General features: G+C 42.3%; 1 protein-coding gene across 1 annotated transcript in view; it reads left to right on the forward strand.

Annotated features, from left to right (window-relative positions):
* The first annotated feature begins 470 nt into the window (after nucleotides 1-470).
* Nucleotides 471-26,685, forward strand: part of il17rd (interleukin 17 receptor D) — a 31,417-nt gene continuing 5,202 nt past the window's right edge. The window contains exons 1-12 of the mRNA XM_080461962.1: nucleotides 471-677; nucleotides 14,268-14,322; nucleotides 18,722-18,844; nucleotides 21,242-21,360; nucleotides 22,950-23,070; nucleotides 23,544-23,588; nucleotides 23,727-23,878; nucleotides 23,967-24,032; nucleotides 24,250-24,304; nucleotides 24,406-24,516; nucleotides 24,769-24,953; nucleotides 25,034-25,149. Coding sequence (XP_080318088.1) covers nucleotides 558-677; nucleotides 14,268-14,322; nucleotides 18,722-18,844; nucleotides 21,242-21,360; nucleotides 22,950-23,070; nucleotides 23,544-23,588; nucleotides 23,727-23,878; nucleotides 23,967-24,032; nucleotides 24,250-24,304; nucleotides 24,406-24,516; nucleotides 24,769-24,953; nucleotides 25,034-25,149 — 1,268 coding nt within the window. The 5' untranslated portion in view covers nucleotides 471-557. The remainder of the gene's footprint in view (nucleotides 678-14,267; nucleotides 14,323-18,721; nucleotides 18,845-21,241; nucleotides 21,361-22,949; nucleotides 23,071-23,543; nucleotides 23,589-23,726; nucleotides 23,879-23,966; nucleotides 24,033-24,249; nucleotides 24,305-24,405; nucleotides 24,517-24,768; nucleotides 24,954-25,033; nucleotides 25,150-26,685) is intronic.

Here is a 26,685-nt window from a genome sequence, read left to right on the forward strand (position 1 = left end):
AAGAGCTCAACCTCGAGACATCAGAAACCCAGAGCATCCCCTGTCTGTCTCTCTAAGAGGTTCTACATAAATGCCCAACATAGAACCTTAATATCCCCCCAGAAATATACAATGTAGGATAATCGATGTCCACAATACAAGGTGGTATACACAATCTAAAGTGATGTTTAAGATACACACATTAATAGCACTTTGAGATTGTTTGAATGTAAACTGCGTTATAAATTAAATGTATTATTAGTTGTAGTAATAGTAGTAATATTAATAACACAGACACAACATGAGATTATCCATACGGATTATGTAAGAAAGTGCTTTTCTCTCCTGAAAGATGAATAATAAATCTGCCAACTGTGATGTGAAATAAATCCACCTTCTTTCTCTCTCTCTCTCTCTCTCTCTCTCTCTCTCTCTCTCTCTCTCTCTCTCTCTCTCTCTCTCTCTCTCTCTCTCTCTCTCTCTCTCTCTCTCTCCTCTCTCTCTCTCTCACACACACACACACACTCTCCCCTCCTGACCGTCCTCCTCGGGCTCAGACGGTTCAGACTGGAGGAGGAATGGCGGCCCCTCGGAGTTTCTTCACGTCTCTCTGCGCTTTATTCCTGCTTTTATATTTCTGTGGTGGATCTACGACGTCCAGCGGCAAGAGGACGAACCAGGACCGGTGTGGCCTCAAGGTACCGACACTCCAAAGTGACTTTTATTGCTTTTTCTTTTTTTTTTTAATCACGCGAAGTTTCATTAAACCTGCTGCTGCGCTCAAGTTTCAAAGTCTCTCCCCCCCAAAAGAAGGTTCACCTCGTTGATATCACTTCTGCACTAAATGCAAAGTTTCACTCAATGAACACGTGATGTGAAGGCACATCTTTAGTTCGAGCTTAATTCCTGCAGCTTTGCGTGTTTCTCGAGCTCAGGTTGAACGTCTCCACCTTTCTTACCTGTACGCAGCTTTACGTAACGTCACGAGCCAAACTCCGCCGAAAAAACTGCACATTTAAGTTAAATCTACTTTTACGAACATCCGCAAGCATTAAATTACAAACTCTGACCTTTATCTGGTATTGTTTGATGTCTCGTTTAATGCGGCACACATTTCACTGATCATGGGATAGGAGGGGAAGTAACGCGTTACAAATACTCGTCACTTTCTCTTCTCTTTGGGTTTCCTGTACTGCGACCAGGAGTAGAAATAACCAATTTTATGTACTCACATTACAGTCATAACGTGGTATTTTGAGTAACTGTATTGAGTATTATGTGGTAATGTAACAAAGTTCAAATACCTACATCATTGTAACGAATTTCTCGAATACTGTCTTATTATCCAGTTTGAAGTGTGAAGTGATGCTGCTGCAACATGGCAAAGTTCTTATAGATTAGTAAAGTATATTGATCCAGGAATACTCATATTTCTGTAAATGAATATTGTTTTTGGATCTCTATGACACTTTTAAAAATAAAAGTAGTTTCTTTCTATAGTGCCATTTAAATCAAAATGCCTTAGAAGAACTTATAGATACTAAAAGAAACCTTTAAATACTTCTGTTTTCATGGTAGTAGACATAAAAGGCCATAAATAGTCACATTTTAAAACGCTAACTTGTTGTTTTGCCATTAGAAAGCTCCTGAAACAGATACAGACAGTACACAGAAGAAGTCTTAAATTGCAATAATAAGCCTAAACTGAGCACACACACAATCTGAATTCAAATAGTTTTTCGTAATCAATAATTAGCAAATTTAATGAAGGGAAATTAAACTGACTTCCTGTTATCACCAGTGCAATTAAATGTGGTTAAAAAAAAAAAAAAGAAGAACGTCATACTTGGATTATGTCTTAAATAGTCATTCACACGACCTTTTCTTTTAGCCATAGATGGATAGATACTTTATGAAATAGATGTGTGAAGTCTTTCCACCTCAGTTTAAGCTTCAATTAGAAAGTCGTCAACCAAACTGCTTTAAAGAAACCTGCAGTGTCTCTGCGATCATTTTACGACTGCAAACATGTCTGTGAATGCCCAGCTGTGTGTGTGTGTGTGTGTGTGTGTGTGTGTGCGTGTGTGCGTGTGTGTGTGTGTGTGTGTGTTGCAGCCCAAACAAAGCCAGAAACCAACAGCTTTGTGTTTTAGCTGAATTGCAGGTAGTTAAGACGATTTCCTGCCTTTTGTGTGTCTGCAGAAGGTATTTGATGTGGAAAACAGGCTCCTCACTCCCTCGCCGCTCCAACACTCACCGGCAGAGGTTACGTGAAGACTTGTGTTTGTTTCAGGAGTCTCAGAACTTTTGATATGATGAATCTCGATTAAGCTTGTGGGTTAAGCGTTTGCTTTTACTCTGGCTTCATGGGTGTTTTTATAGTCTGTCAGTCTAGCCTGTTTTCTCCTCAGTCTAATAATGTTCTACCTATAAAATGTCACTTTTTTCACTTTTCAAACCGTTTATTTTTTAATATTTGTTGTCTTCTGACGAGTGTGCTAAGTTTAAAGGTTCACGTTAAAGTCCATGTTCATCTGAAGTGTTCACAGTCAATAAAGTATAGATCCTTTTCTATATTTTTATCACTGTTTGTTTGGTTGGTTTTCTTTGATTGGTTATAACAGGATAAAAGGAAGAAGTGATTTGATTTCCAGAGAGATCCGGATCACTTTCTGGATCCAGGAAAGATTTGTGCTTGAAAAGGGAAGTGAATCTTAATGAAAAGTGGGAGGCTGATTATGTGCTGCAAAGGAAAGTATTACGTTTTGAGGGGTGATCTGGAGAACATTCTGTGTAATTGATCCTGAAGGAAGTTGATAAGTGTACCAGGGAGTATTTAAGGGGAATTGGTGGTGCCAGAGGGAAGTATGAACTCTCTGAGAGCTTTCTTCTTTTGTTATAAAGCATCTGTATCTACAATTTAAGAAACCAATTTCTGTTTTAAAGAATCTGGGTCAGGTCTGAAGTGAGAATCCAAGTTTAATCCTTTATGGACCACGTCAACACATATTCTCACTTCCAGCTTTGTGTGGTTTCTTTAAGATTAACTGTTATAAGTTAAAACAAGTCCAAAACTATTCGCTACTGAAACTAAGTAAAAAATGGTGATAACAATAGAGTGTGCAATAAGTATAATATATAGATCTGTGCCGTTTGCAGAGTTGTAGCTTGTTGTTATTCCTCTTTATGCCAAAAATTAAATACATATTCAGATTGAATCAATGATCCCAGCTCGCTGAAGAGGGAAACGATGTTCAAAAACAATAGAAACATTTAAAAAAAGTGAGAATTTGTGATTTTCTTCTGCGTGTCTCCTCTTGTCTCTGTGTGTGTGTGTGTGTGAGAGCTGCAGACGTGCACACACACTTTAATTTTCCTGTGTTGATAGATGAGTCCTACCTGGCTTTGATGCTGTGTGTGTGTGTGTGTGTGCGTGTGTGTGTGGTGTGTGTGTGTGTGTGTGTGTGTGTGCGTGTGTGCGTGTGTGCGTGTGTGTGTGTGTGTGTGTGTGTGTGTGTGTGTGTGTGTGTGTGTGTGTGTGTGTGTGTGTGTGTGTGTGTGTGTGTGGTGGGGGTGGGGTTGTAGGAAGGAATGTTTCAGCAGAGTAAACAGTGCAAAGCTTCCTGTAGAAAACACTTCAAAGCCAGAGAGAGGAAACCAACACACACACACACACGCACACACACACACACACACGTGCGCACACACACACACGCGCACACACACACACACACCTCCCCCATCTCTCCCTCTTCCTCTCCTTTCCGAAACACACACATCAAAGGTTGCTGAATGGGGGTGTGAGGACCTGCTATTCTACAGGTGTGAGGCTATTAGAGCCGTGTGTGTGTGTGTGTGTGTGTGTGTGTGTGTGTGTGTGTGTGTGTGTGTGTGTGTGTGTGTGTGTGTGTGTGTGTGTGTGTGTGTGTGTGTGTGTGTGTGTGTGTGTACCTGCCAGCATCATGTTAAAAAGTCCTGGTTTGAGCTGGAATGGATTTGTTTACTGTTGATTTGATCTTTTACACGAAGTGACCTGCATCAATTATTCATGTCCTAAAGAAAATAAAAGTAAAAACAAGTTGGAGTGTTCCCTTTTGTGACGTTTCAAGTAGCAGAAACCGCTTTTGTAAACCGCTCTTCTTCTCACTCTACCTGAGCGTAAATAAAAACTTCACGTTGTATTTTATTCTCAAGAACATAGTCGCTTCAAACATATCACCGCGCACACAGCCATGTCAGAGGACTCAAAGTTTTCAGAGTTCCAACTGGGAATTCCCAGGTCAAATGGGGTTTGGCTCCTAAGACGTCTCTTCAACTCCAAGAACAAGCCGGACTTCTGAGTTCTGCGAGCTACAATGTGAATATTACAGTTATCTCCAAACTGAACGTACAATTCCTGAACTCGGAAGGAATTTCACTTCAAAGGAAGAACCAACTTGTCACGTTCCACTTATTCACGATTCACGAGTCATTAGAATAGAATAGAATAGAATAGAATAGAATAGAATAGAATAGAATAGAAATAATTTATTAATCCCCAGAGGGAAAGTTTAAAAAAATTTATGTCACAAAAAGTACTTAAAGTTTCAAGAGTTCAAACTCAAAAAGGGGGCGGGGCGTTTAGAACTTCAGCTCTTCCAGTCAGATAAAGAACAATTAGATCTCAGAGGTCACCTGTTTTGGCCAATCATCACGGAGGATAATGTTCATCCGTCCTCATGATAAACTAATAATTTAGTCACTTAAGACTGCATGGGAAGCTTCAGTTAACACTGCGCAACATGTTATGAAAGCTCGGAGACCAACGCTGAAGTTTAGTTCAGTTTCTAATAAAAAATAATTGTTAGTTTCAGGCCTGATCAGTGATAAAAAGCAGAGGTTTGTTGTTCTCACCGCAAGAGTTATTTCCATCGTCAGACTTGTGGTTTCATAATGTTTGTGTCCACTTTTTTTATGTAAAGAAAAACAAAGGGGGGCGTGGAGGGGGGGGGGGGGGGGGGTCTACATGGACAAATGATCAGTTTTATTGTGAAGGAACGCCGCTGCATCTAAAGCAGGATTCACATCATCACCAAAGCCAACAAAGGAAATTCTCCTTTTCACTGGGAGTTTTTTCAGAAATCAGGTTTCCTGAAGGCGCGAGTGATGGATGATTTAGATCCGTGAAAACTGTGTGTGTGTGTGTTTTGAAACACATCTGCTGAAGCCATCACATCTGTCTCCATGGACGAGCCCATTCAGCTTCCTCCTCTCCCTGGATCCTTCATCCCTCTTTCCCTCTCTCTCTCTCTCTCTCAGCCTGCCGTCGTTTTGAATCAGGTCTCCACGTCACGTCTCCAGTCGTCCTCCGGGGGCCGTCCTCGGTGTGTTTTTGGCATCAGAGCTCCTCGGAGGGTGTCACGGCCGGGTGGGCGTCCGATGCGAAACACGTGTGTGTTTTCTTGGCGATCGGAAGGTGAAGGATGGATGCTGGAGCTCCACCTCGAACATAAACCGGCTCACAGAAAAGTTTTTTTTTTTCCCCTCGCAGTACTCTAAGGATTTCTGAAAGGGGGGGGGGGGGGGGGGGGGGGGGGGGAAGAGTTTAACAACTTAAAGTGAAGCTCACTCCCTTCAGGAAATGTCCTAAACAGACATGTGAGGCAGTTAAAGAGAAAGGAAGGATGCTTTAGTGATCAGCCCATGAAAAGGTGGACGTTTCCACAAAATGAGGAGGACGACACTCGAGTTGACTTTACCTCCCAAAACTGCCAATTTCATCAGCCAAAGCATTACAACCTCTGCCAGGTGAAGTGAATCACCCCTGCATGGCGGCTCCTGTTAGCGGGCGAAATGGATCAGGCGGGAAGTGAACATTTTGTCCTCAAAGTTGATGTTAAAAGCAGAAAAACGGGAAAAATACTGACGACTGTCTGAGAGCATCTGCCAAACTGCAGCTCCTGTTTGGTGTTCATTAACTGCAGTGATCAGTGTCAGTCGAAGGTGGCCCATGGCTGGAAAAGAGATGAAAAACTCAGGAAGTGACGCGCAAGAAGCCAAACTCCTGGAGCTCAAACTGCCGCTGAAGTTCTGATTGAAAGATGCAGAGCTGCACAATATACCACTTATTTATGGCAATATCAACATGCACAATATGCAAGATATGGTCAAAAATTCATGTTCTGCAAATTCAAAATGACAGAATTCTAAATATGAATATGGAAAGTGCAACAGAAATGCGAAATTTCTTTATAAAAACAAATTTTACACACCCAGTTAATTATACCAGGTGTCCACAGGCAAGTTGTCCGAAGCTTAAAAGCATAAAAATGGCAAATTGATTTGCAATTGTAAAAATGTTATGAATTCCCATTGCTACTCCTCGTCCATATTCCCCTGGGACTTTTATAGTTTTATAGCTGAGAGTCACCTGGAATAGCACTCCGACTTGGTGGTCTGTCCAGACGAACGTCTGTCTGCTCGCCATTGTACTTGCTCTTTTCAGTGTTTCTGCCGTTGCTGTGGAAACGGGACAATGTTTTCAAAACGTTGCCGTGTAACCGTGAAACTTTTCTGAAATGAAAATGCAAAAACGATGCGCTTGGAACATTGTTGCGGAAACGAGGCTTTAGACACACGCACGCACGCACGCACGCACGCACGCACGCACGCACGCACGCACGCACGCACGCACGCACACACACACACACACACACACACACACACACACACACACACACACACAGTGAAAACATGCAAACCCCAAATAAAAGTGCCAGTAAGCAGAACCTGACTGGAGCGTGGGACCTTCAGTGACGGAGGGCGAGACACTGAACTGTTTGTCACGTAACACCAGTGAATCAGAACAGATAAAGTATCCACCACATTTTCATGAGTTTATCCAAGCTGCCTGAGCCTCCTGGGTCAAAAGAAGGGAAACCTTTTGCCACTTCATCTTCATGTTGGCCTCTCAAGAGTCTCGTTTTTGCTGTGCGGTTGCCAGGTTTGACTTTTGTCCTCACTGTGCTGTTCTGGCTGCAGGACACATTTGTGACAAAGACTGTTTCCAGTATTCATGCAGGGTTATTTAAAGCTCCGCCAGGTCGTAGTTATTTTCGTGGCTTTGCCCACCTTCAGCTCAGGTGTCTCCAATGCAGGTCACATGACTTCAGTCTGGACTTTTTCAAGCTGCTGTTGTTTCTTCGACAGAAACCAGGGTTTGTCCTGCTCCCGTCTCTGTAACGAGGGAGAGGGAAAAAGTCCTTTAAAAGGACAAACTGTCTCAGCGGGAGAGGAGCAGCTCCTCCTGGGTGAGGAGGAGGAGCCACGAAGAAGAGGATGGGTGGGGGGTCATTGAGGAGCAGTCATGCAGGAGGAGGAAGCTGCAGGTTTTGTTCCTGCGGTGGGAAATCTCTGGTTGGCTGCTCTTGAACACACACGGGCACACAGAGTTTTTATCACACTTTGCATTGTTGCACCTCACTTTTGTTTCCACATTTCTTTCCTCTGTGGATTTGCTGCAGAGCTGAAATCACACGTTATTTCATGTTTTCCAGCCGATCCACTGGCACATTGAAGACTTACGTTACAAGTGTCATTTCATTATTATAGAGATTTATCATCTCATTAATAGTTGCACAGACAGATACTCCTGAATATTGCCAATTCTAAACACATGAACAGATTAATAAAAAAAAAACCTTTTGGGAACTGATCACCTATTTTATACAACAGAACTTTATCGACACACAAAACTACATCCAATAATCCAAGTTTATTACAGTTTCTGATAATTCAACCTGTGAGAAAGTGGTTTAAAAAAAAAAAAAAAAAAAAACAGGCTTCCAGACTAGAGAAATTGTAAAACGCCGCTTCGGCTTTGACGTGTGGTTGGGCAAGATGCATATTTGCTGAAAATGGTGATGTCATCACCTCACCCCTCAGCCTGATAACCCTGTGACCCTCTCCATGACGTCACTTAACAACAGTTCCAGGTGGAGCTGCAGAAGCTACTGATGCTATTTGGTTTAATAAGATACGTGAGATTATTTATCCATTTTTGGTGTATTTCTGTGGCTGCGTAACAGCGCCACCTGTCGGCCTGGCGTAAGTACTTACATCATTTTGAGTGGTTTTCAGATGTTTCCTGTGTGGACGGAAAACTTTTTAAGAATGACGGGAAAAAAAAAAAAAGCTCGTTTTGACTTATGTGAACAGCGTGGATTTAGTTCAGAGTACTATAAAGTAAACAGGAGTTTAGTGGAATAGTAACCCAGCAGTTCCCGACTGGAGTCCGCAGCTTTGCAAACTTTCAGTTGATTCAGTTGAAAACCAGGTGTGTTAGACATTCAGTCTCTATGAGAAATGGGATGAAACACACCTGGATTTCTCCTCAACACTGCGGTGGATTTGTGAAGGATTCCATATTTATTTAGTTACTTCTCATTCAACGAGCAACAAACACGATGTGTAGCAAGTCGACTTCTGAATGAAAAAGGACAGAATATTCATGATAAATGGAATAAAACCCCTCCACACAGCTAAAGCTAACATTAAGAGAATGTTACGTTACAATTTATTATGTCTGATTACGGACATGATGCAGGTAAAAAAAACAAGTTTTTCAATTAATATGATCACTTGAAAACAGGTGAGATCAGATCTATAGAATAAGTTTTTGTCTATATTGGTTGTCTTTTTGTTTTTTTTCCTGCTGACAGAACTACAAAAATCTGTTTCATCAAAGTTAAACACACCTGTTTAATTTTCATTTATAGAAAATAACCGGCTGTCATTTCAGAAAAGGATGATAAAGCAGCGTCAGTGTTGATTACAGGCCTCCGTCTGCTTCTGAAAACTGTTTTTCCCCCTCTGTGATGATGATGATGATGATGATGATCTGCCTGATCAGTCGGAGTGGATCTACTCAAGTATTAAAGGCGATCAAACTGTAATTTTAGCGCAGACTACAAGACGGTGCAGGGCCGGAGCAGGCTGAATCCCTGGCCCCCGGTTGCTCTCCTGTTTGTCCCCATATGGTAGCGTTTGAGATTGTTTAGAGGTGTGCGTCTGTGCGTAAAAGACAGGAAGACGTTAAGAGGAACAGAGCTTTGGGCCCGGGGGGCTTTTTGGCTGAACAGGACCCTCATCAGCCTCTCAGAAAACACTCCCGGTGTCAGAGTCCTTTGTGGCTGCAGACCCAAATTCTTGGAGGTGTTTTAAAGAGTGAAAGAAAACGCTGTTTGGCTGATTTTGTGAGGCAGGTGCCAGAAAGTGGCACATTTGTCGGACACATTTACTGCAAGTTTACTGAGTTGTGTAATGCCTCAAAGGAAGTAACATACTGTGATTACTGTGGTTTGGAAAAGGTTAATTAGTTAGGTTTCTGTGCCTTTTAAGTTCCACCAAGCTGCCTGAGACTTTGTTTTTTTTCCCTTTAAGAACTTCATCTGAATGAACTTTTCTGTACTTGACTTCTGTGTTCTGCAAGTAAAGAAAAAAAACTTCTAATTCTACTTGGTCTGTCCATATCAACGTCCATCTACTCGCCATTGTTCATGTTTATAGTGTGTTACAAAAATTTACAACAGCACCCACTAGTGGCCCAACATGAAAACTACATCTTTTTCTGCATTTCATCCATTTCCGTGTAAGTGGACATAATTTTCAAAACCTTTTCCCAAATGAAAACACAAAAACAATGTGTTTTAACTTGAAACGTCTAAGTGGAGCCTTAACTTTGCCTTATTTAACAGGTTTGTAGATCAGATCTGGACTTTTGAAAACAGATTCAGAGTCTTTAAACTTGTCTCCGACTTTTTAAAGAGCCACGCTCGTACTTTTATCAATTTGATTAAGATTCAACGATAGCTCGTTGAACCAAGCAGACTGTTTGTCTGCTCCGTCCCAGAGCATTCAGAAACAAACCTCCTCTCTTTTAATCAGGCTCTGTCTCTTTAAAACAAACCCCAGCTTTATTCTAGAGTCAAACTTTTTTAAAAAAGAGACCCAAAATTGTTTGAATCATCAGATCATCTTCCTCCATCTAACCGATGTAACATCCAGATTATAGAGCATCTTCTGTGTCTGCAAATCAGAACTCAAAACACGGTAAAGGTTTGGCAAATAGTTTGAATTTTCAGTCACGTTTAGGAAAACTTTTGAAAGACGTATAGTTAAAAAATGTTAGCAACCTTAAAAACAATTTTAACCTTTTCATGTGTTCTTTGTTGAGGGATTCTTGTAGTTGTTTCCTCAAGCGCTCCTCCTCTGAGTAGAACTGTAGCTGATTAAAGGTCAGCTGGGAGTTTGTCCTCCACATCTGGAACTGTTCTGATGGGCCCAAACAGGACCAGGCCCAGGAGAAGTCTGCTACGTGAACCCTGAACGCTGTAATTGAAGCAGTTCCTGTTTAATCAGATCCCTCCTTCTCTTCTTTCCACCCCCCCTCCTGTGTCCCTCCTGTGTCCTCCTCTCTTCCTCCTCCTCCTCCTCCTCCTCCTCTGCGCTGTGATTAGTTGCTGTTTCAGCTAATTAGCTGTCTGATTACTACAGGAACTGATTATTTGCGTGAGTGTGTGTGTGTGTGTGCGTGTGTGTGTGTGTGTGTGTGTGCGTGTGTGTTTTTAGATTTCTAGAGTTTGAAAAAAAACCCTCAAACATCTTAAAGCAGGATTCTACTCGTCACACTTTTTCACTTTTTATATTTTCTTATTCCCGATTGTTTACCGAAGTGACTCAGCCTGTTGAGACCTTGGGGCGTGTATGCGTATAGGGGTGAGGGGGGCTGGGGGGGGGGTGGTGGGTTGATTTTCACTAGTGAGAAACACCTGGAAGCAGGAAGCAAGCAAAGTGGTTTTTGTGTGTCACTTCAGCAAAGTCTGCATAAGTCTGAATCCTTTTCATTTTTTCTGACTGGTTTCGTGCAACCGGACACGATGATGCCACTCAGGCCCCGTTAACACCACAAGTGTACAACTTTCTTCACTTTTGGGGGGGTCCGTTCCCACAACACCGGTGTTCGGATCCACTGCATCCCTGATTTTTTTATACGGGTGTCATATGGAATTCTGACCCGGGGGTCACTTTTCTAGTATGGAACTGTTCTTTCACAGGCATGGTTCCACAGAGCCTGCCGGAGTGTATGGAGTGCTGTCACTGTGCATGTGCATCTCCCCCAGAGGTAAATAGTTCCTTCTGCTCATGCGCCAGTAAACAAACATGGCGGCCCCCATAGTGGTTTGACTCACGGTCTGTATTATAGTTTTATCGTCCATATCAGTGATTTAATCGTTGAGACTCTCCCCTGATACATCCGATTCGTCACCAGTCCATACGAATGTCATGTTCTCTCGATTTTGTTTACGTTTGCAGCGTATTGTTCACTGCACACACGTCTGTGTGGTTTCATTACAAAAACAAGCAACAGCGCCCTCCCGTGGCCCGGCTTTCTAACTACATCGTTGTCAGTGTGTCAGCTGCTGCAATGGAAATGCTCAACTTTTTATAAGGGTTTAGGTGTTGCTTTAAACATAAAAGGAACCAGGAACAGAGGAATTCTACTGTATTTTATTGCTTAATTTGATTCCTTTTCAACATTAGAGGAGATTTTCAGCCGCAAGCATCAGGAGGCCAGTCCAGCTACCTCTGTCTCCCATGATGCATTGCGTTGTGCTTTTCCAGTTGAAGATTGTGCTGAACGCCAACTGATGAAAGCCTGCGTTATCCGAGGGACAGGAGCAGGATATCAACCCTGAAGAAACCAGGAAGGGAGTCTGTTTGGAACCTGTGTAGACTGGAAAGATGCGATTAATCTCAACTTCATAACCAGCAGAAACAGTCACTATGCAGGAAAAAATAAATAGGTTTTTACACCGAAATTTACTTCTAATGACCCAACACATCAGTCCTCTTTAAAGCACCATTAGTATAGTTATTTATCTCTGTATTCTCTCAATCAGTGCTGGTGTGTGTGTGTGTGTGTGTGTGTGTGTGTGTGTGTGTGTGTGTGTGTGTGTGTGTGTGTGTGTGTGTGTGTGTGTGTGTGTGTGTGTGTGTATTTGAGCATTTTCTTTGCCATGTCGTAATTGAACTAACCCTTTTTTTTTTTTTTTTGCTGATGGAGGTTATTGCAAACGAGGGAGAAAAAAAAACAGGAAGTTTACTTTCTTTGTCCTGTCAGTGGAAAAACTTCACTTGATTTTAATTAGCCAACCAATTCATGCGGTCAGCAGGACGTCTGAGCGCAGAGCAGCACGTAAAGTCCTGCAGGTCAAAGGTCAGCAGAGGCGGCAAGCTGAGGGTGCAACGTAGAATTAGTGAGAACATGATAACGTCAGACTCTGTGTGTGTGTGTGTGTGTGTGTGTGTGTGTGTGTGTGTGTGTGTGTGTGTGTGTGTGTGTGTGTGTGTGTGTGTGTGTGTGTGTGTGTGTGTGTGTGTGTGTGTGTGTAATTGGGGGTAGGGGTGGGGCGATGGGGTCTTTTTTGTCTTCAAAGGCCTGTTTGATGGTTTTCAGGTTGAGCTCAGTGGAATGTAGTCCACCAATGAGGGACTTCACAATTGTGTAATTAAAGACGTGTGTGTGTGTGTGTGTGTGTGTGTAGTTTTGGGCGGGGCGGTGGAGGGGGGGGGGGGTACAGTGGCTGCTAATAAGCAAAGCACACCTTCAGTAACACACAGCTGGGTGTCAGTCTGATTGGTTTCAGGTGTGTGTGCGCGTGCGTGCATTCGTGCGTGCATCTGTGTGTGAGAGAGAGACTATGGTCTGACACCTCTGTAACAAGCCTAGAATGGAGTGTGTGTGTGTGTGTGTGTGTGTGTGTGTGTGTGTGTGTGTGTGTGTGTGTGTGTGTGTGTGTGTGTGTGTGTGTGTGCAGGGCAACATGAAAACCGGGTCAAAGCTGTAAAAGCCGCCCCACTGAGGCAGCGGAGAATCAAACGCTCCTCATGAGAATACGCGCCTTTGTGTCGGCGGGGAGAGAAAGGGATTGTGGGAAACTGGAGCTCACAGGGGAGCCTGTGTTCACACCTTGTCTTATCTCACAGCCCATCGGGGTGTTACTCTATCCGCCGCCCTTTGTGGTGACCGGAGCCTGGTGGGTGCAGCCTGGAAACGTATCCAGGTCCTGCCAGTGTGACTGAGATGATGCACCGTCTGGACTCAAGTGCAGGGACGCCCAACATCCAAAGGAGGAGCAGCAGAACTGTAGGACCCGTTTACACGACGTCTCGAGGGAAAAACGCATCTCGCGCATGCGCTGCAACAGCATTTCTGAGCCTGAGCGTTTTCAAAGAGTTCCATCTTTGACAGCTGTTCTCAAAAAGTTGCGTTTGAAGTGACTCCGACCATCGTTGTCATGTGAGCGGACACTTAAAAAGCAACCGACGTTTTGGGATTTTCCCTTGAAAACATGTCAACAGCAGCATATAAACTCCCACTTTCTTGATAAAGCTGTTATTCCTTTAGCGATACATCCATCCATGCATGAAAATGTCACTGATAGTGAATACGTAATCTTTTGCCATTTGATAAAGAGACGTCCATCTAAAGTGAGCCACTGGAACCTTCATCATCTTTTTTATTGACTTAATATCTCATGGACGTAAATGAAATACATTCCCTGCTTTGTGGAAAATGGGCATATTTGTGTGGGATTTGTCAATGTGAGGAGAGGTTCAGTTTAGAGCAGCCTAACTTTGGATGCTTTTGACCAGGAAACTGGCAAGTTTGTAAAAAAAGTTTTTAATAAAATCCTTAAGATAATTGAACGGATCATGTCTGCAGACATAAAACTAGAGCTACACTCGGTAGAGCACGGACTTTCGCCAACGCCACATTTGTTTGCGGAACCGAGTTAGCATCACAAGCATGATAGCCATTAGCTCATATTGATGCTAACTAGCCCGTCAGGGAGCTACATCACTGAGTGAAACACTGAGCAGGGAGCGTCTCCGTGGCAACAGAGGCTCATCTGCTTTGTGTGGTACCTTTCTTCGCAGTTTTTTGCGATTTATTTGGAAATGGTTAGTCGTTTACGTCCCAAAATCTAATCGATTGATTCTTGGATGATGAAAAATCACCCCTGAAAATTTCATGTGATTCGGGTGAGTAGTTTTTTGCGAAAAGTTGGTAAAATTCATACATACATACATACAAACCAACAAATAAATATGCCTAGACATTTCTTTTCTCTTTTCTTTTACCCCTGAGAGCTTTCTCTGTGCAGCTGGAGGTTTTAATCCCACCTGGAGAAAAACAGATGCAAACAGCCCGTCTGTAGTTTGAATTCTGTCTTCTTGTCTTGTAGGTGCAGTCCGGTGCAGACGGAGGTCGCAGGCTGGCCGTCAACTTCAGGACTGACAGTGAGTTCCTCTTTTAAGAAAACCCGTGGGCTGATTGTTAGCGCAGGCAAAGAGCAGAAACACAAACACACAGAGGAGATTTATGGCCATCACGGGACATTTCTCATCCTCTGCTTTGCTCATTGCGTGATCTGCACGAGGTGTTTCTCCTTGTTCTTGATGATGATTATTTTTCAACATCGGTCCGGCTCCGGCTCGGCTCTCTGGGAGATGAGCAAACAGGATGCACAGGATCGTGGTGCAGCTTGAATTTCCAGTTGTGGGGCCCCAGACGGTGGCGCTTTTCCAAGTGGTGACAGTGAACCCTGGAAAGCAGCTCGTTGATCATGCAAATCATGAGGGGACTGATCTGAACTTTTTCCTTTTGTTTTTCTTCAACTGTTTGCTCAAAAATCTAAACAGCAGAAACAAGAAACGTGCAAAATCAACAACACGAGCTGTGATGAAAGCTGGGTCATGATGAAAAAGTGGCCATCGTTTTCAGTGTTTCTGCTGTTGCTGTGTCATTGGACATCATTTTTAAATCGTTGTCTTAATCTCTTGGTTTAACAATAATCCTGCAGAAGTGGTGGATACATCGACTATTTTCCTTTTGTAATAAGATAACCTGACGTTCCTGAATGATTGTGCTTGATATGTCATAATCTTAACACCTCAATTGAATGTCACTACAGCTCTCAAGTAATGACACAGCACAGGAGCCAGGTTGCATAAGTAACGGGTGTTTTCTGCTTCAGATATCTCTAGAAAAGCCGTGTACATTCAAATCACCCAGCTTGTTTCCTCATGATTAAAATCACAGCTGAAAGCAGCTCGGTGCCACGTTGTATGTAGCCCGTCAAGTTTTTCTACACTTTTAACTCAGAGGTAAAAGTTTCCACTGTATTTAGTCAAAGAGTAAAAACCTTCATGTTGCAGAGATTCCATCAGGAGTTAAAACTATACCAAAGTTTTATAATAAAAACCACATGTTCATGTCACCAGGGTAAAAACTAATGCCTGAAAATACTTCATAATTTCTTGTTGTGTTATGCATGATGAAGCCCCGCTCTTCTGCATCTGCACCCCCACCTCTCCTCCTCCTCCTCCTCCTCCTCCTCCTCCTCTCCTTTTGTTCTCATTTCTCTAAAAGTCAAGTTCCTGAGCCGTAGCCGATCCCTGCCTCCTGCTTTTGTCCGTGACCATGAGCGAGGAGCCGCTTTCAGATTCTGCTTTGTGTGTGTGTGTGTGTGTGTGTGTGTGTGTGTGTGTGTGTGTGTGTGTGTGTGTGTGTGTGTGTGTGTGTGTGTGTGTGTGTGTTATAGATTTCAGGTAATCCCTGTATCCGTCACCACATTTACTATTTTAACCACAACGTCTTGCAGAAAACAAATAAAAACATGTAGATTTATGAAACTGAATCGAATCGTTCTGATGTTGTATGAAAAAAAACATATATCTATATCTGTTGGATACATTTACTGTCATTTAAACAACTAAAGTATAATTAGTTTATCTTCACTATATCGAATTAGTCTAATGAAAGATTAGCTTTTACTTATGTAATATATCTAAAACGTACTGAGCACAATACACATATCATCACCATAATCATAGAATCCAGATGAAATGGCCGTTTCTTTTAAATTGCTTTGTGCCGGTGCTGATCAGAAACCACACTGGTGTATATTTGGAGCTATTATTATACAAATTATTCTTTAAGTTTTATTGAGGGTTTTTTTGACACTTTTGGTCTGTCACCTGGTGGTCATAGAGGCTCATTACAACTAAGTAAACTAACATTGAATAATTTTAACTGTTTTCTGCTACAAACAAAGTGTATTTCATCTGGTCTCAACAAACGCAGAATAGCCAAAAGAATAGTTTAGTTTTTTGTTTTTTTTTAAAGCTTGATTCCATGAAGGGTCAATGCAGAGATCAAAGGTCAAGAGGTCATGTGATTAACGCAAGGATGAAGATCCTCTTCCTCAGAGCAGAAATAAAAACCAGCGAACTTCAAACCAAAGTGAAGCACTGAGGTGTTTCAGCCTGACAATCAGTGTGTGTGTGTGTGTGTGTGTGTGTGTGTGTGTGTGTGTGTGTGTGTGTGTGTGTGTGTGTGTGTGTGTGTGTGTGTGTGTGTGTGTGTGTGTGTGTGTGTGTGTACGACATCCTCCATAGCATTAATGCAGGTCAATGAAAAATATATATATATTTTTTTTGTATTAAATTTACTCTGTAGGTTTATGAAAGCCCCACAAATTGTATATTAACGTACATCCAAGGGTCAAGATGTGGCTTTAGGACTAGATTGATGAAGGATAATATTAGAGAAATAGTATTTATGGGTTATTTTAGAGGACATTTGCAGTTAAATGAACCCACACCATCAGAAAAATCATCAAAATAGTTTAACGATAGCTGATAGTTTGGGAATTAGTGTGGCCATCCTTTAACTTTCGTTTACACAACGTTTTCAAATGAAAATGCAAAGCTTTCGTTGCATTTTGGGTGTTTCTGGTGCTCGGAGCCACTAAAAACTCAACCTTTTGAAAATTACTCCCAAGGTGGAAATTTAAAAAAAAAAAAAAATTATTTGACTCCGTCGTCGCAGAAACCACATCTTTAAAAAAAAAACTATACTGACATATCATGTTTCCTTTTATCCTTTTGATTGATAGTACTCATGGTGCTCACGTCTGGCTGACTAATAAACTATTAAATGTAAATCATTGAGACTCATGATACATGATTAAAAATGCTCTTTTTATTATCTGCTGCATATTTGATTGCAAATAGTACAACTAGAAAGTATTTTACAGAAGACTTGGATCTATTTAGTGGCTTTTTATGCTAGAAATGGTGACATATGAGAGACTTTGGTCGGTTAAAAGCTTCTCACTGTGGTTTATGGATGTTTGAAAGATGCATTGATGTATTGAAATACCCTTAGAATAAAACTCTCTGGGGTTTTTAATGAATACACCATAAATGGTTAAAACAGTAACGCTACTGGTGGGAAATATTAGATTAACTCGACTCCTGAGTCGTGACATAACAGCACAGAATTTCCATGAAGAAGATTTTTGAAATCTGACACGTCACACTTTGAATACTGATGATGATGAGGATCCCTATGATAGGTGATGAAGAGGGGCAGTTAGGTATGACTGCCCCGATACATCTTGACCTCCTTCTCTTCCTTTGCTTCTAAAACTGGAAGGAGGAAGAGGAGGTAACGACTGAGTGAACTTTGACCTTTCATCTGTCATCTTCATCTCTCCGCTGCTTTGTCATTGAAAGAAACTTATAAAGATTAGGACAGGAGGAAGAAGCGCCACAATCTTCCTTTTACATGCTTTGGAGGATGAGGAGGAGGAGGAGGAGGAGGAAGCAGGGCAACCAGCCGTGACCTTCTCTTTTAGCCCTGAACATGACCCCCGCTTTTGAGCTGGACGACCAGGCTGGAGGAAGAGGAGCACTGACTCGTGTCCACTCCTGTGTTCTTCATCCTCCATAAGCTCCTGGTTCCCACCGTCCTCCTCCTCCTCCTCCTCTTCCTCACCCTCATCAATGGGTAGTTGGCAGGAGGAAAGAGGAGCAGTCAGTCGTGTCTGAGCTCACACCCTCTTTTATTTCTGCTTCCTAACTCTGCTTTTTTTCCTCCGAGCCCTCTCGGTTTATGGTTGACTGCTCCTCCTCCTCCTCCTCTTCCTCCTCCTCCTCCTCCTCCTCCTCCTCCTCCTCCTCCTCCTCCTCCTCCTCCTCCTCCTCCTCATCATCATCATCATCTGGCTCTCGATCTTCATCCTTCACTACATAAAACAAAGATATTATTGCCAAATGGACTTGAAGAGGTTATAATATGAGAGTCTTTTGGTCTCTCATCAGATAAAGTCTGAACAAAAGGCTGCTGTGATTAGCATTAGTCTGTATCCACAGTAGCTGTGATTAGCATTAGCATTAGTCTGTATCCACAGTAGCTGTGATTAGCATTAGCTTTAGTCTGTATCCACAGTAGCTGTGATTAGCATTAGCACGCTTACATAGCAGCTCATTCTGTTTGTATGTTGATAGTTTATCTGAGCTGTTTTGTTGATGCTTCTTCTGTTGTCATTAGTTCATAAATGTATTTCTTTAAGATGAGCTAACATCCAGGTTAAAGAGCATCTTCCTCCCACTAACTGATGCTCTTCACCACTGATTGGTCACTTGGTCAAATCAACAGATTATCAGAGCTGATCATCTTGAATTTTTTGTGTTAAATTCAAGGCATGTTATTCATGTTGTATTGTGAATAGAAAATATAGTTTCGTAAGAATTCATCTCTTGTAACCTTTACATTCGAATCATTGTCCGAACATTTTCCGCAAAAGATGTAGAATCAGTGTTTTTCAGCCGTGTGTTTGTGTCTCTGTAGATTGTTCATTAAACTACCCTCTGGGCAAACACGTGATCCATGAAGTCACCAACGTTTCCTTCAGTCATCTGGCCTGCGAGGACCAGGCTGCCGTGGTCGTCCACTGGTCCGCAAGTCCACTAGGTACCGACCGTCTGTTTACCTTTTTACCTGTTTACCTGTTTGTTGATCCTTTTACCTGCCTGCTAAACAACACGTTTACCTGGATGCTTGTCAACCCACCTGGTTTCTCACATATTTGCCTCTGTGTGACACTGTTTCCCTGTCCTCTCACCTGTCTGTTTACTCGTCCTCTCACCTGTTTGTTTACCGTCAGGCTGTTTACACAGTTGTCCAGTGCACAGACTGAGGGAGGGCGGGGTCAGAGGGGAAAGTTTCTGGAGGAAGGACGAGGGCGTGAAGCCTTCAAAGTGCCCGAATCTGTAAGATTAACCGAGTTCTGTGTGAGCGAGTCCCTTTGATCAGGACCAGAGAGAGAGAGAGAGAGAGAGAGAGAGAGAGAGAGAGAGAGAGAGAGAGAGAGAGGATCACATCTCACACAACAATACCCAGATTTGACCGTGAAGGAATGTGAATGTTGGCTCGGTGTAAGGTGAACCCCTGTCTGTTTCGCTCTCTCTCTCTCTCTCTCGCTCTCTCACAGGAAAAAATAGAAAGAGACAAATTTTCAAGCTCACACATGAACAGATTTGAGTAAATAAAGAAACTAAAAACAAAGTAGTTTCCAAGTTGGACAATCACACCTGATAACTTTAATATCTGAAAATGCCCCTGCCGAGGTTCACCCGCTTCTTTAAATCCTGATTTCATGTTTCTGAGTCGTTCTCTGTCACATCGGTTCAATTCACTACGTTTTGTCACCTAACAATCTTCATTATGGTTCATATTTCATGTAAATAATGCAGACGCGTCCAACTACTTGTGTATAAACCTGTTAGTCTGCCACTGCGCATGTGTACTACAGCCGTAGTAGAGAGTCCTTGTGCACATACGTGAATAACTATAGCAACATGTAATTATAGTTGAGTCACATGTCACAACAATCCAACTTAGTCATCTGTCCATACGGTTGTCCCTGTACTACAATTATTATTGTTCTCTGCAGGCATGGTGAGGTTACATTACAAAAATAAACAACAGCGCTCACTAGTGGTGCTGCATGAAAATTACATAATTTTTAGGTTTTCATCTATTGGCTTGTAAATGGACATCTTCTTCACAACGTTGTCCTGTAAACGCAATATCTTTGTGTGTATAAACACTGCGTTTTCACCCGAAACGTTGTCGTGTAAACAGGATCTTAGGTTCTCGGATATGGAGGCTTTATAAATGATTCAGAGGGTGGCGTACAGAAACAATGTGGTTGTTTTTTTAATTCGAATAAAAAAGTTACACGGAACAGTTTCAGAAGCTTCTCAACAACAACATGTATAAAGACCTGTAATAGAAGGAGACAGGCCCTTTGCATGTCTCTTCATTAAGTTTGATGGAGGCTGTTTATGTTTTTGCTGAGAAAAAGTTTGAGACGTGTAAAGACCAAGCGGCAGAAAGTGTGAGCACTCGGCTCATGTCACCCTGCTGCTGCTGCTGCTGCTTATATGCAAAACATCCTCATCTGTGAGAGGAAGAGAGGGAAAAGTGCCAGAAGGCAGAAAAACCTGTCGGACCGCCGTTCTCTCCCTCTGCTAATAGGAGAAACATGTCCGGTGGATGAAAAGGTGCAATTACATGACAGATGTGTCTTCAAAGAGGAGGAGGAGGAGGAGGGGGCGTACGAGGAAACAAGGAAGGGAGGAGAGGGAAGGAGAGAAGGAAATGAGGGGAGGGGGGAAAGAGGGAACAAGGAAGAGCGAAGGTCTGACTCCCAAAGTGTGGTCGGCCGCCCACTGGTGGGCCATGAAGGTACTGCAGGTGGGCCGTGAGAATAAAATAATTTTGTCATTGAGTTTAGAATTTACTAAAACAATTTGTACAGAGACATATTTCAATTAAAAAGTGAAAAAAAAATCATCTAACACATATATGTTTTTTGGTTTTTAAGTTGGTTTCCCATTGGAGTGTGTGAGTGAGAAACACTTCAACGAAACACTTGAACCTGAAAGATGTGTTTTATTGTGCTTTTATTATTTTGCACGTCATCATAAATAGTTTACCACCGTTATTGAATTATTCTTTTTCTGGATTAAATGTTTGAGGGAAATTCATCTCAGCCTCATACTTTAATTGAGTGTGGATATCGATGTCCCTGGACCACGAACGATTTCATGATTTTACACGACAGCGTTTTCAAGTGAAAACACAAAACCTTTTATACGTTTTGAGTGTCCGTTTCCAAGACGGCGGTGTTCGGAGCCACGGAAAAAAACGCCACTTTCTTGAGAGCGGCTCCCAGGGTGGAACTTTTTGGAAACACTTTGACTCCGTCGTCGTGTAAACAGGCGGAACGTAACTCTCTGAAGTCGTTGAGAAGGAGAAGTACATGGACCTTGGGGGTCTGAACCTCCTGTTTTATCTCTGCAGGAATCGAACACATCCGAGGCTTCAGAGTTTATCTGGAGGACAAGAATCCGGAGGGGAAACAGTGTCAGCACCTCATCCTGAAAGACCCTCGGCAGCTCAACTTCTCCTACAGGACCACGGTAGGACCCAGAGGAGAATCCGTTTCAGATTGAAGTCCGCCGCCCTGCAGGAGGAACTCGTCCAGAGACGACACACAAGACAAACACTTCACCCTTTCAGTGAACATCTGTGTGTATTCATCGTGTTATCCCCCAAACATCTGAAGCCCCGAAGGCTTAAAATAATTACCACTCAGTGTCAAACGGGCTGAGTATACAGACACTGAAGTCACTTCTACTAAACCAACAAAGTTTATTGTCTCCCGATTTAGAGCTCAGCTTTTTTTTTTTTTTTAATGTTAATCGCTCGCTTTTATTAACCAACCATAACCTGGTCGGACGTACATGCGAGTCTTCTTTCAACATGCACAGGTGGAAAAATCACACAAACCATGAGAGGGAGAGAATCATGACACCCTTCAGGTGTTCAGGATGTACAGCAGTGGGTTTTCAAAGTGTTAGGCAGGCCTCCTCTAGGGGGCGCCTTTGAGCTTTGGAAAAATGTAGGTGGGGGGTGTGCCCTTTATTGTATTGTCACAAGATTAATTAGAATCAAAAATAAGCTTTAGTGCCATTATAAATCTAAAAAGCTTTACAGTTGCAGACTTTTTTTTTTATTCATCCTGCAAGAGCACGCCAAGAAAATTAAAAAGGAAAACAATAATAATCTGAAATGAGCAGACTCTTAGCAGTATTTAAAACTTATATAATAAGCAAACACACTCTTTAAAGGGAAATGTGCATAATTCTAATAATTCCAGTGGTTCAGTGTCTTGACTATGTTGGACCGGTGGTGTTAAATTAAAGTGATATTCCAAATTAAAAGTGTCCAACAGGAAGCAGAATTGTTTTTTTTTTTTTTTTTGCTTTAATTGTTTGCAGATCCAAGAAGCCGTTAACAATAATATGTTGTCATGTGAAAAACATCCGGGATCCAAGCAGAAATTCCGTCTTGGTGTGAGACAAAGTCTGTGCAGTGTGAGCGAGGGCAGTTACCCTCCCACACACTGAAACCCTCGCACCCCTTTCCCCCCGTGGTCCTCTGTCGTAAGTCAATTAAATGCTGACTCATCTATTTTTAAGACATAAAAAAAATGTTGTACCTCTAAAAATGAAGAAGACTTCACGATCATCCCGGATCCCCCCGGTTGGGAATCTCTCGTTTTAAATGCTAAATATCCAATTCAGTATTGAATTGAAATCAGGTTAAAGGAGCAGCAGCAGAATAATATGTAAAATATTTAAGAACGTGGAAAACGATTAATGACCGAATCGCTCGTGAGTCAGTTTATCAGGCTTTTATGTACTTGATCGTCTCATTATGTGCGATTTTGAGTTGAATCATCACAACACATGAAAACCCATTTTTCAGTCTCAATCTTGGCACGTTTACGTGGCCGTGATTAAACTAATGAACAGTTTCCTGATGAGTAACACAAATGTCCACTCTGTGTTTTATTAACACAAATATTTTCTGTTTTTCTGGCCTCGGGCTGTTGGCACGCAGCATTGCTCACTTCATTTCCTCTCAATTAAACCACGCTCGTGTATTTCTGCTTCAATCAGACTTTTTTTTTTTTTTTTCCCCCTCCTATGTTTTCCTCACACAGAAGCTGAGCAGTCAGCCGTTCAGCGGTTTGACCTTTGACACCGACTACATGGTCCGAGTGGTTCCTTTCCCGTCTCTGATGAACGAGAGTTTCTTCCCTCCGTCTTTCCTCCGGACCAACTGTGAGTGTAACCCTCCTCTAATGTTACAGATAGAGCCACGCCACAGGCAGTAATGTAATAAGACATTTCACCCGTTGTTGTGATAACGTTTGCCGATAGATTAATAAGTTATTTGACAATTGAAACACCATTACAATAAACCAATCAAAATGCAACGACTGCAGCCAATATTGTAAATAAAACACAAATACAGCTGCATTTATTGGAAAATCAAAATATCAAAAATATGTTCAGAAGCAGCATTTCTCTCTCAATCATGGATATAAAACTTCTTTTTACGATTTTATTACATTACTGGCAAATTATTAGCAATCAATAATGTAATAAAGATCAATAGCATAATAACTCCCATGAATTCAATAAAATAGTAAAAGGATGTTTTATAACTATAATTGAGAAAGTGCTGCTTTGTATGACTCCTCAATGAATGAATTTGATGACTGTGTGTGTGTGTGTTGTTTTTTTTGGGACAGCGTGTGAAGTTCTGCTGGGATCTGACAACCTGGTGTGTAAGCCATGTAAGTTCCCTCCAGTTTCAGGCTCCGTTTGAACGATCTATGAGGTTCTATAACCTTCAGTCGGTTTTGTTCTGATGACGTTTTTTTCGTGGCGTATTTGAAGCGCTTCAGCGTTTGATTGTGTCTCTCACTGTGCAGTCTGGAAACCAAAGACCCTGAACGTGTCTCAGCTGGGGTCAAACCTCCACGTGACCTTCGACCAGGCGCCGGCCTCCTTCGGCTTCCTCTTCTACTACCTGTACTACAAACTGCGGCAGGACGGACCGTTCAGGCTGCAGCGCTGCAAACCTGTGAGACTCTGAAGAACAAACAGCAGTTAGGACAAACACGACTTTCCATGACTTTTTCATAAACGTTTTTTTTTTTTTCTCTTATTAGGACTTGAACCAGCTCAGAATAACATGCGTCCTCCAGGACGTCACTCCGGGAACCTACACTATAGAGGTACTTGAACGCACCACGCTCACAAGCTCCTCTGTTCTCCAGAGTCATGAAGTTAAAAGTCTCATGGTCAGAAGTTTACAGCAAGAATTAAAAGGTTTAGTTTTCTTGATGAACAACAAATGAAACACCAATAATGATTCAGAGACATTAACTTCTTTAATTAAAATATCATCGACGTGGAATTTACCTTTTTTTTTTTTTTTTTTTGCTGAATCAGCTGAGAGACGACAGCAACATGACCAGGAGGCAAACTCAGTACCACGTCAGCCAAGGTCAGACACACACACACACACACACACACACACACACACACACACACACACACCCGTCATGCAGTCGTCTCAATCTGAGTGTGTTTATTTCATCCCCCCAGTGCACTCCCAGTGGGCGGGGCCTATCCGTGCCATGGCCATCACAGTACCGCTGGTCATCATGTCGGCCTTCGCCACGCTCTTCACCGTGATGTGTCGCAAGAAGCAGCAAGGTGAGAAAAACCAGCATCCACATTAATCTTCATGTGGCTGGATAATCACTGTGTTCTTTTGTAAATGTTGCCGTGGTTTTATTTTCTGTCTGTAAATCAGCTGCTTCGTGTAAAACTTCATTACTTCAAACAGATGCAAACACCACATGTGGACATTCATGGCGCTCTGAGAATGAACCCCTCCGCAACGCACGACGTGACTTAACTTTTACAATATCGTAATCTTACGTCATGAATATTTGTTCCATTCAGAGAACATCTACAGTCAGCTGGATGAGGAGAGCAGCGAATCGTCCAATCAAAGCGCAGCTCTCAACGCCGACCGTCCGTGGCCCCGCCCCAAAGTCTTCATCTGCTACTCCAACAGAGACTGTCCCAAACACACCAGCGTCATCCAGAGCTTCGCCTACTTCCTGCAGGACTTCTGCAACTGTGAGGTGAGACGGTGGAAACCAGAGCTGGGCGCAGGGCGAGCGTCATTCCTGGAATTAAAATCGAAATGTTTGTGCGTGGCCAGGTGGTGCTCGACCTGTGGGAACACCTGGAGATGTGCAAAGAGGGTCAGATGTCGTGGCTCAGCAGGCAGCTGGACGACGCTAACTTCATCATCACCGTCTGCTCCAAAGGACTACGGTACTCGCTCACTCCCAACAACATGACTTTTCCTTTTGCAAATCTGATTTTGAAAACGATAAAGCCTCTGATCCCCCGTCATGATCTGTGGTGACCCAACAAAGGATTCCAGACTCCAGGTTGGAAACCACTGGATTATAAATGTCCCTAACAAAATTCACGTTTAGGCCCTGATTACATGACGATGTTTCCAAGTGAAAACGCAAAACCTTGGTTGTGTTTTGGGGCTCGGTTTATCACGACAGCACTCTGACTCTGTCGTCATGTAAACAGGGAGAAACTACACTAATTCTTCTGCGGAGATGCTGCTTCTGCATTTTCACCTGGAATATTGCTGCGTAAACTGAGCCTTAGTGAAACTGCAACTAAAGATGTGCACTGACTTTACAACACTGCCACCTAGTGGCTGTCGCTTTAAAAAAACAAAAACAAAAAAAAAACACACCTGAATTAAAAAGTGTCACCTTTCTGTACATTGCAGTACACTGTGTGTGTGTGTGTGTGTGTGTGTGTGTGTGTGTGTGTGTGTGTGTGTGTGTGTGTGTGTGTGTGTGTGTGTGTGTGTGTGTGTGTGTGTGTGTGTGTGTGTGTAGGTAACTGCTCACTCACACACACGTGCACACACCCATTGGTAAATGGGCGTGTGTGTAGGTTGGATGTTGGTCCTGTTTGTCCAGTTTGTGTTCAGTCTACGCCCGGCTTTCATTCGCTGCACGTTACCGGGCAAAGCTCTTGTGAAAAATATTAAAAATAAAAGAACAGTGGTGTTAAAATTCACTTAAGAAAATGCTTTATATCCATGATGTCCTCTGTAATTCTATAGTCGCTGTATGTGTTGAGACATTACTGTAGATCTTCAGGTATTTACTCCTAAATTCTCTTGTTTTTGTAAATGAATTTAATGTGATCCCGTCCAGCAACTCTGACATGGATGATCGTCTCTGCTCCACTTGAATTTGAATTTCAGTGACATTTAACTGGAGTGCACTTCATCAGAACGTGTTCTTTATACACACAAGACCTTTCATTTGGTGGATGAAAATTAAGTCAATTTGTCACATTTATAACTGTTTGTGTGAATTTCCACCCTTTACACTGAAATGTTTTAGTTAAGATAATGTATGTTTTTCTATTCTATTACAGTATATATATGGGGGCCTTTTTACAGAAGACTTACAAAGTGCCTTACAGGGAAATATCAAGTAAACGCATAATGCAAAAAGAAGAAAATGTCCATTTTATACACTATTTTATACACTAAGTATTAGCTAAGACAGAATGTACAGTGATTAAATACATACAAATACATGAAGAGACACGGGAATGTGTTAAATTCAGAGTGCTCATGAGCGTATGAGTATATTTGTCTGTATTGAATAGGATAAAGTTATTTGAAAGCAAGATGTGAAAATTATTAAAGACAAAAATGTATTTGTTTTTTGCGTAAAGCATAAACCACGTAGCAGCCTAGCCCACTCGCCACAGTTCATCCAGCTTCGCAGTGTCACTTCACGATATTTAGTGGGGTCAGAGGAA

The sequence above is a fragment of the Lipophrys pholis genome (genome assembly GCF_963383615.2).
Source record: "Lipophrys pholis genome assembly, chromosome: 4".
Lineage (NCBI taxonomy): Eukaryota > Metazoa > Chordata > Actinopteri > Blenniiformes > Blenniidae > Lipophrys > Lipophrys pholis.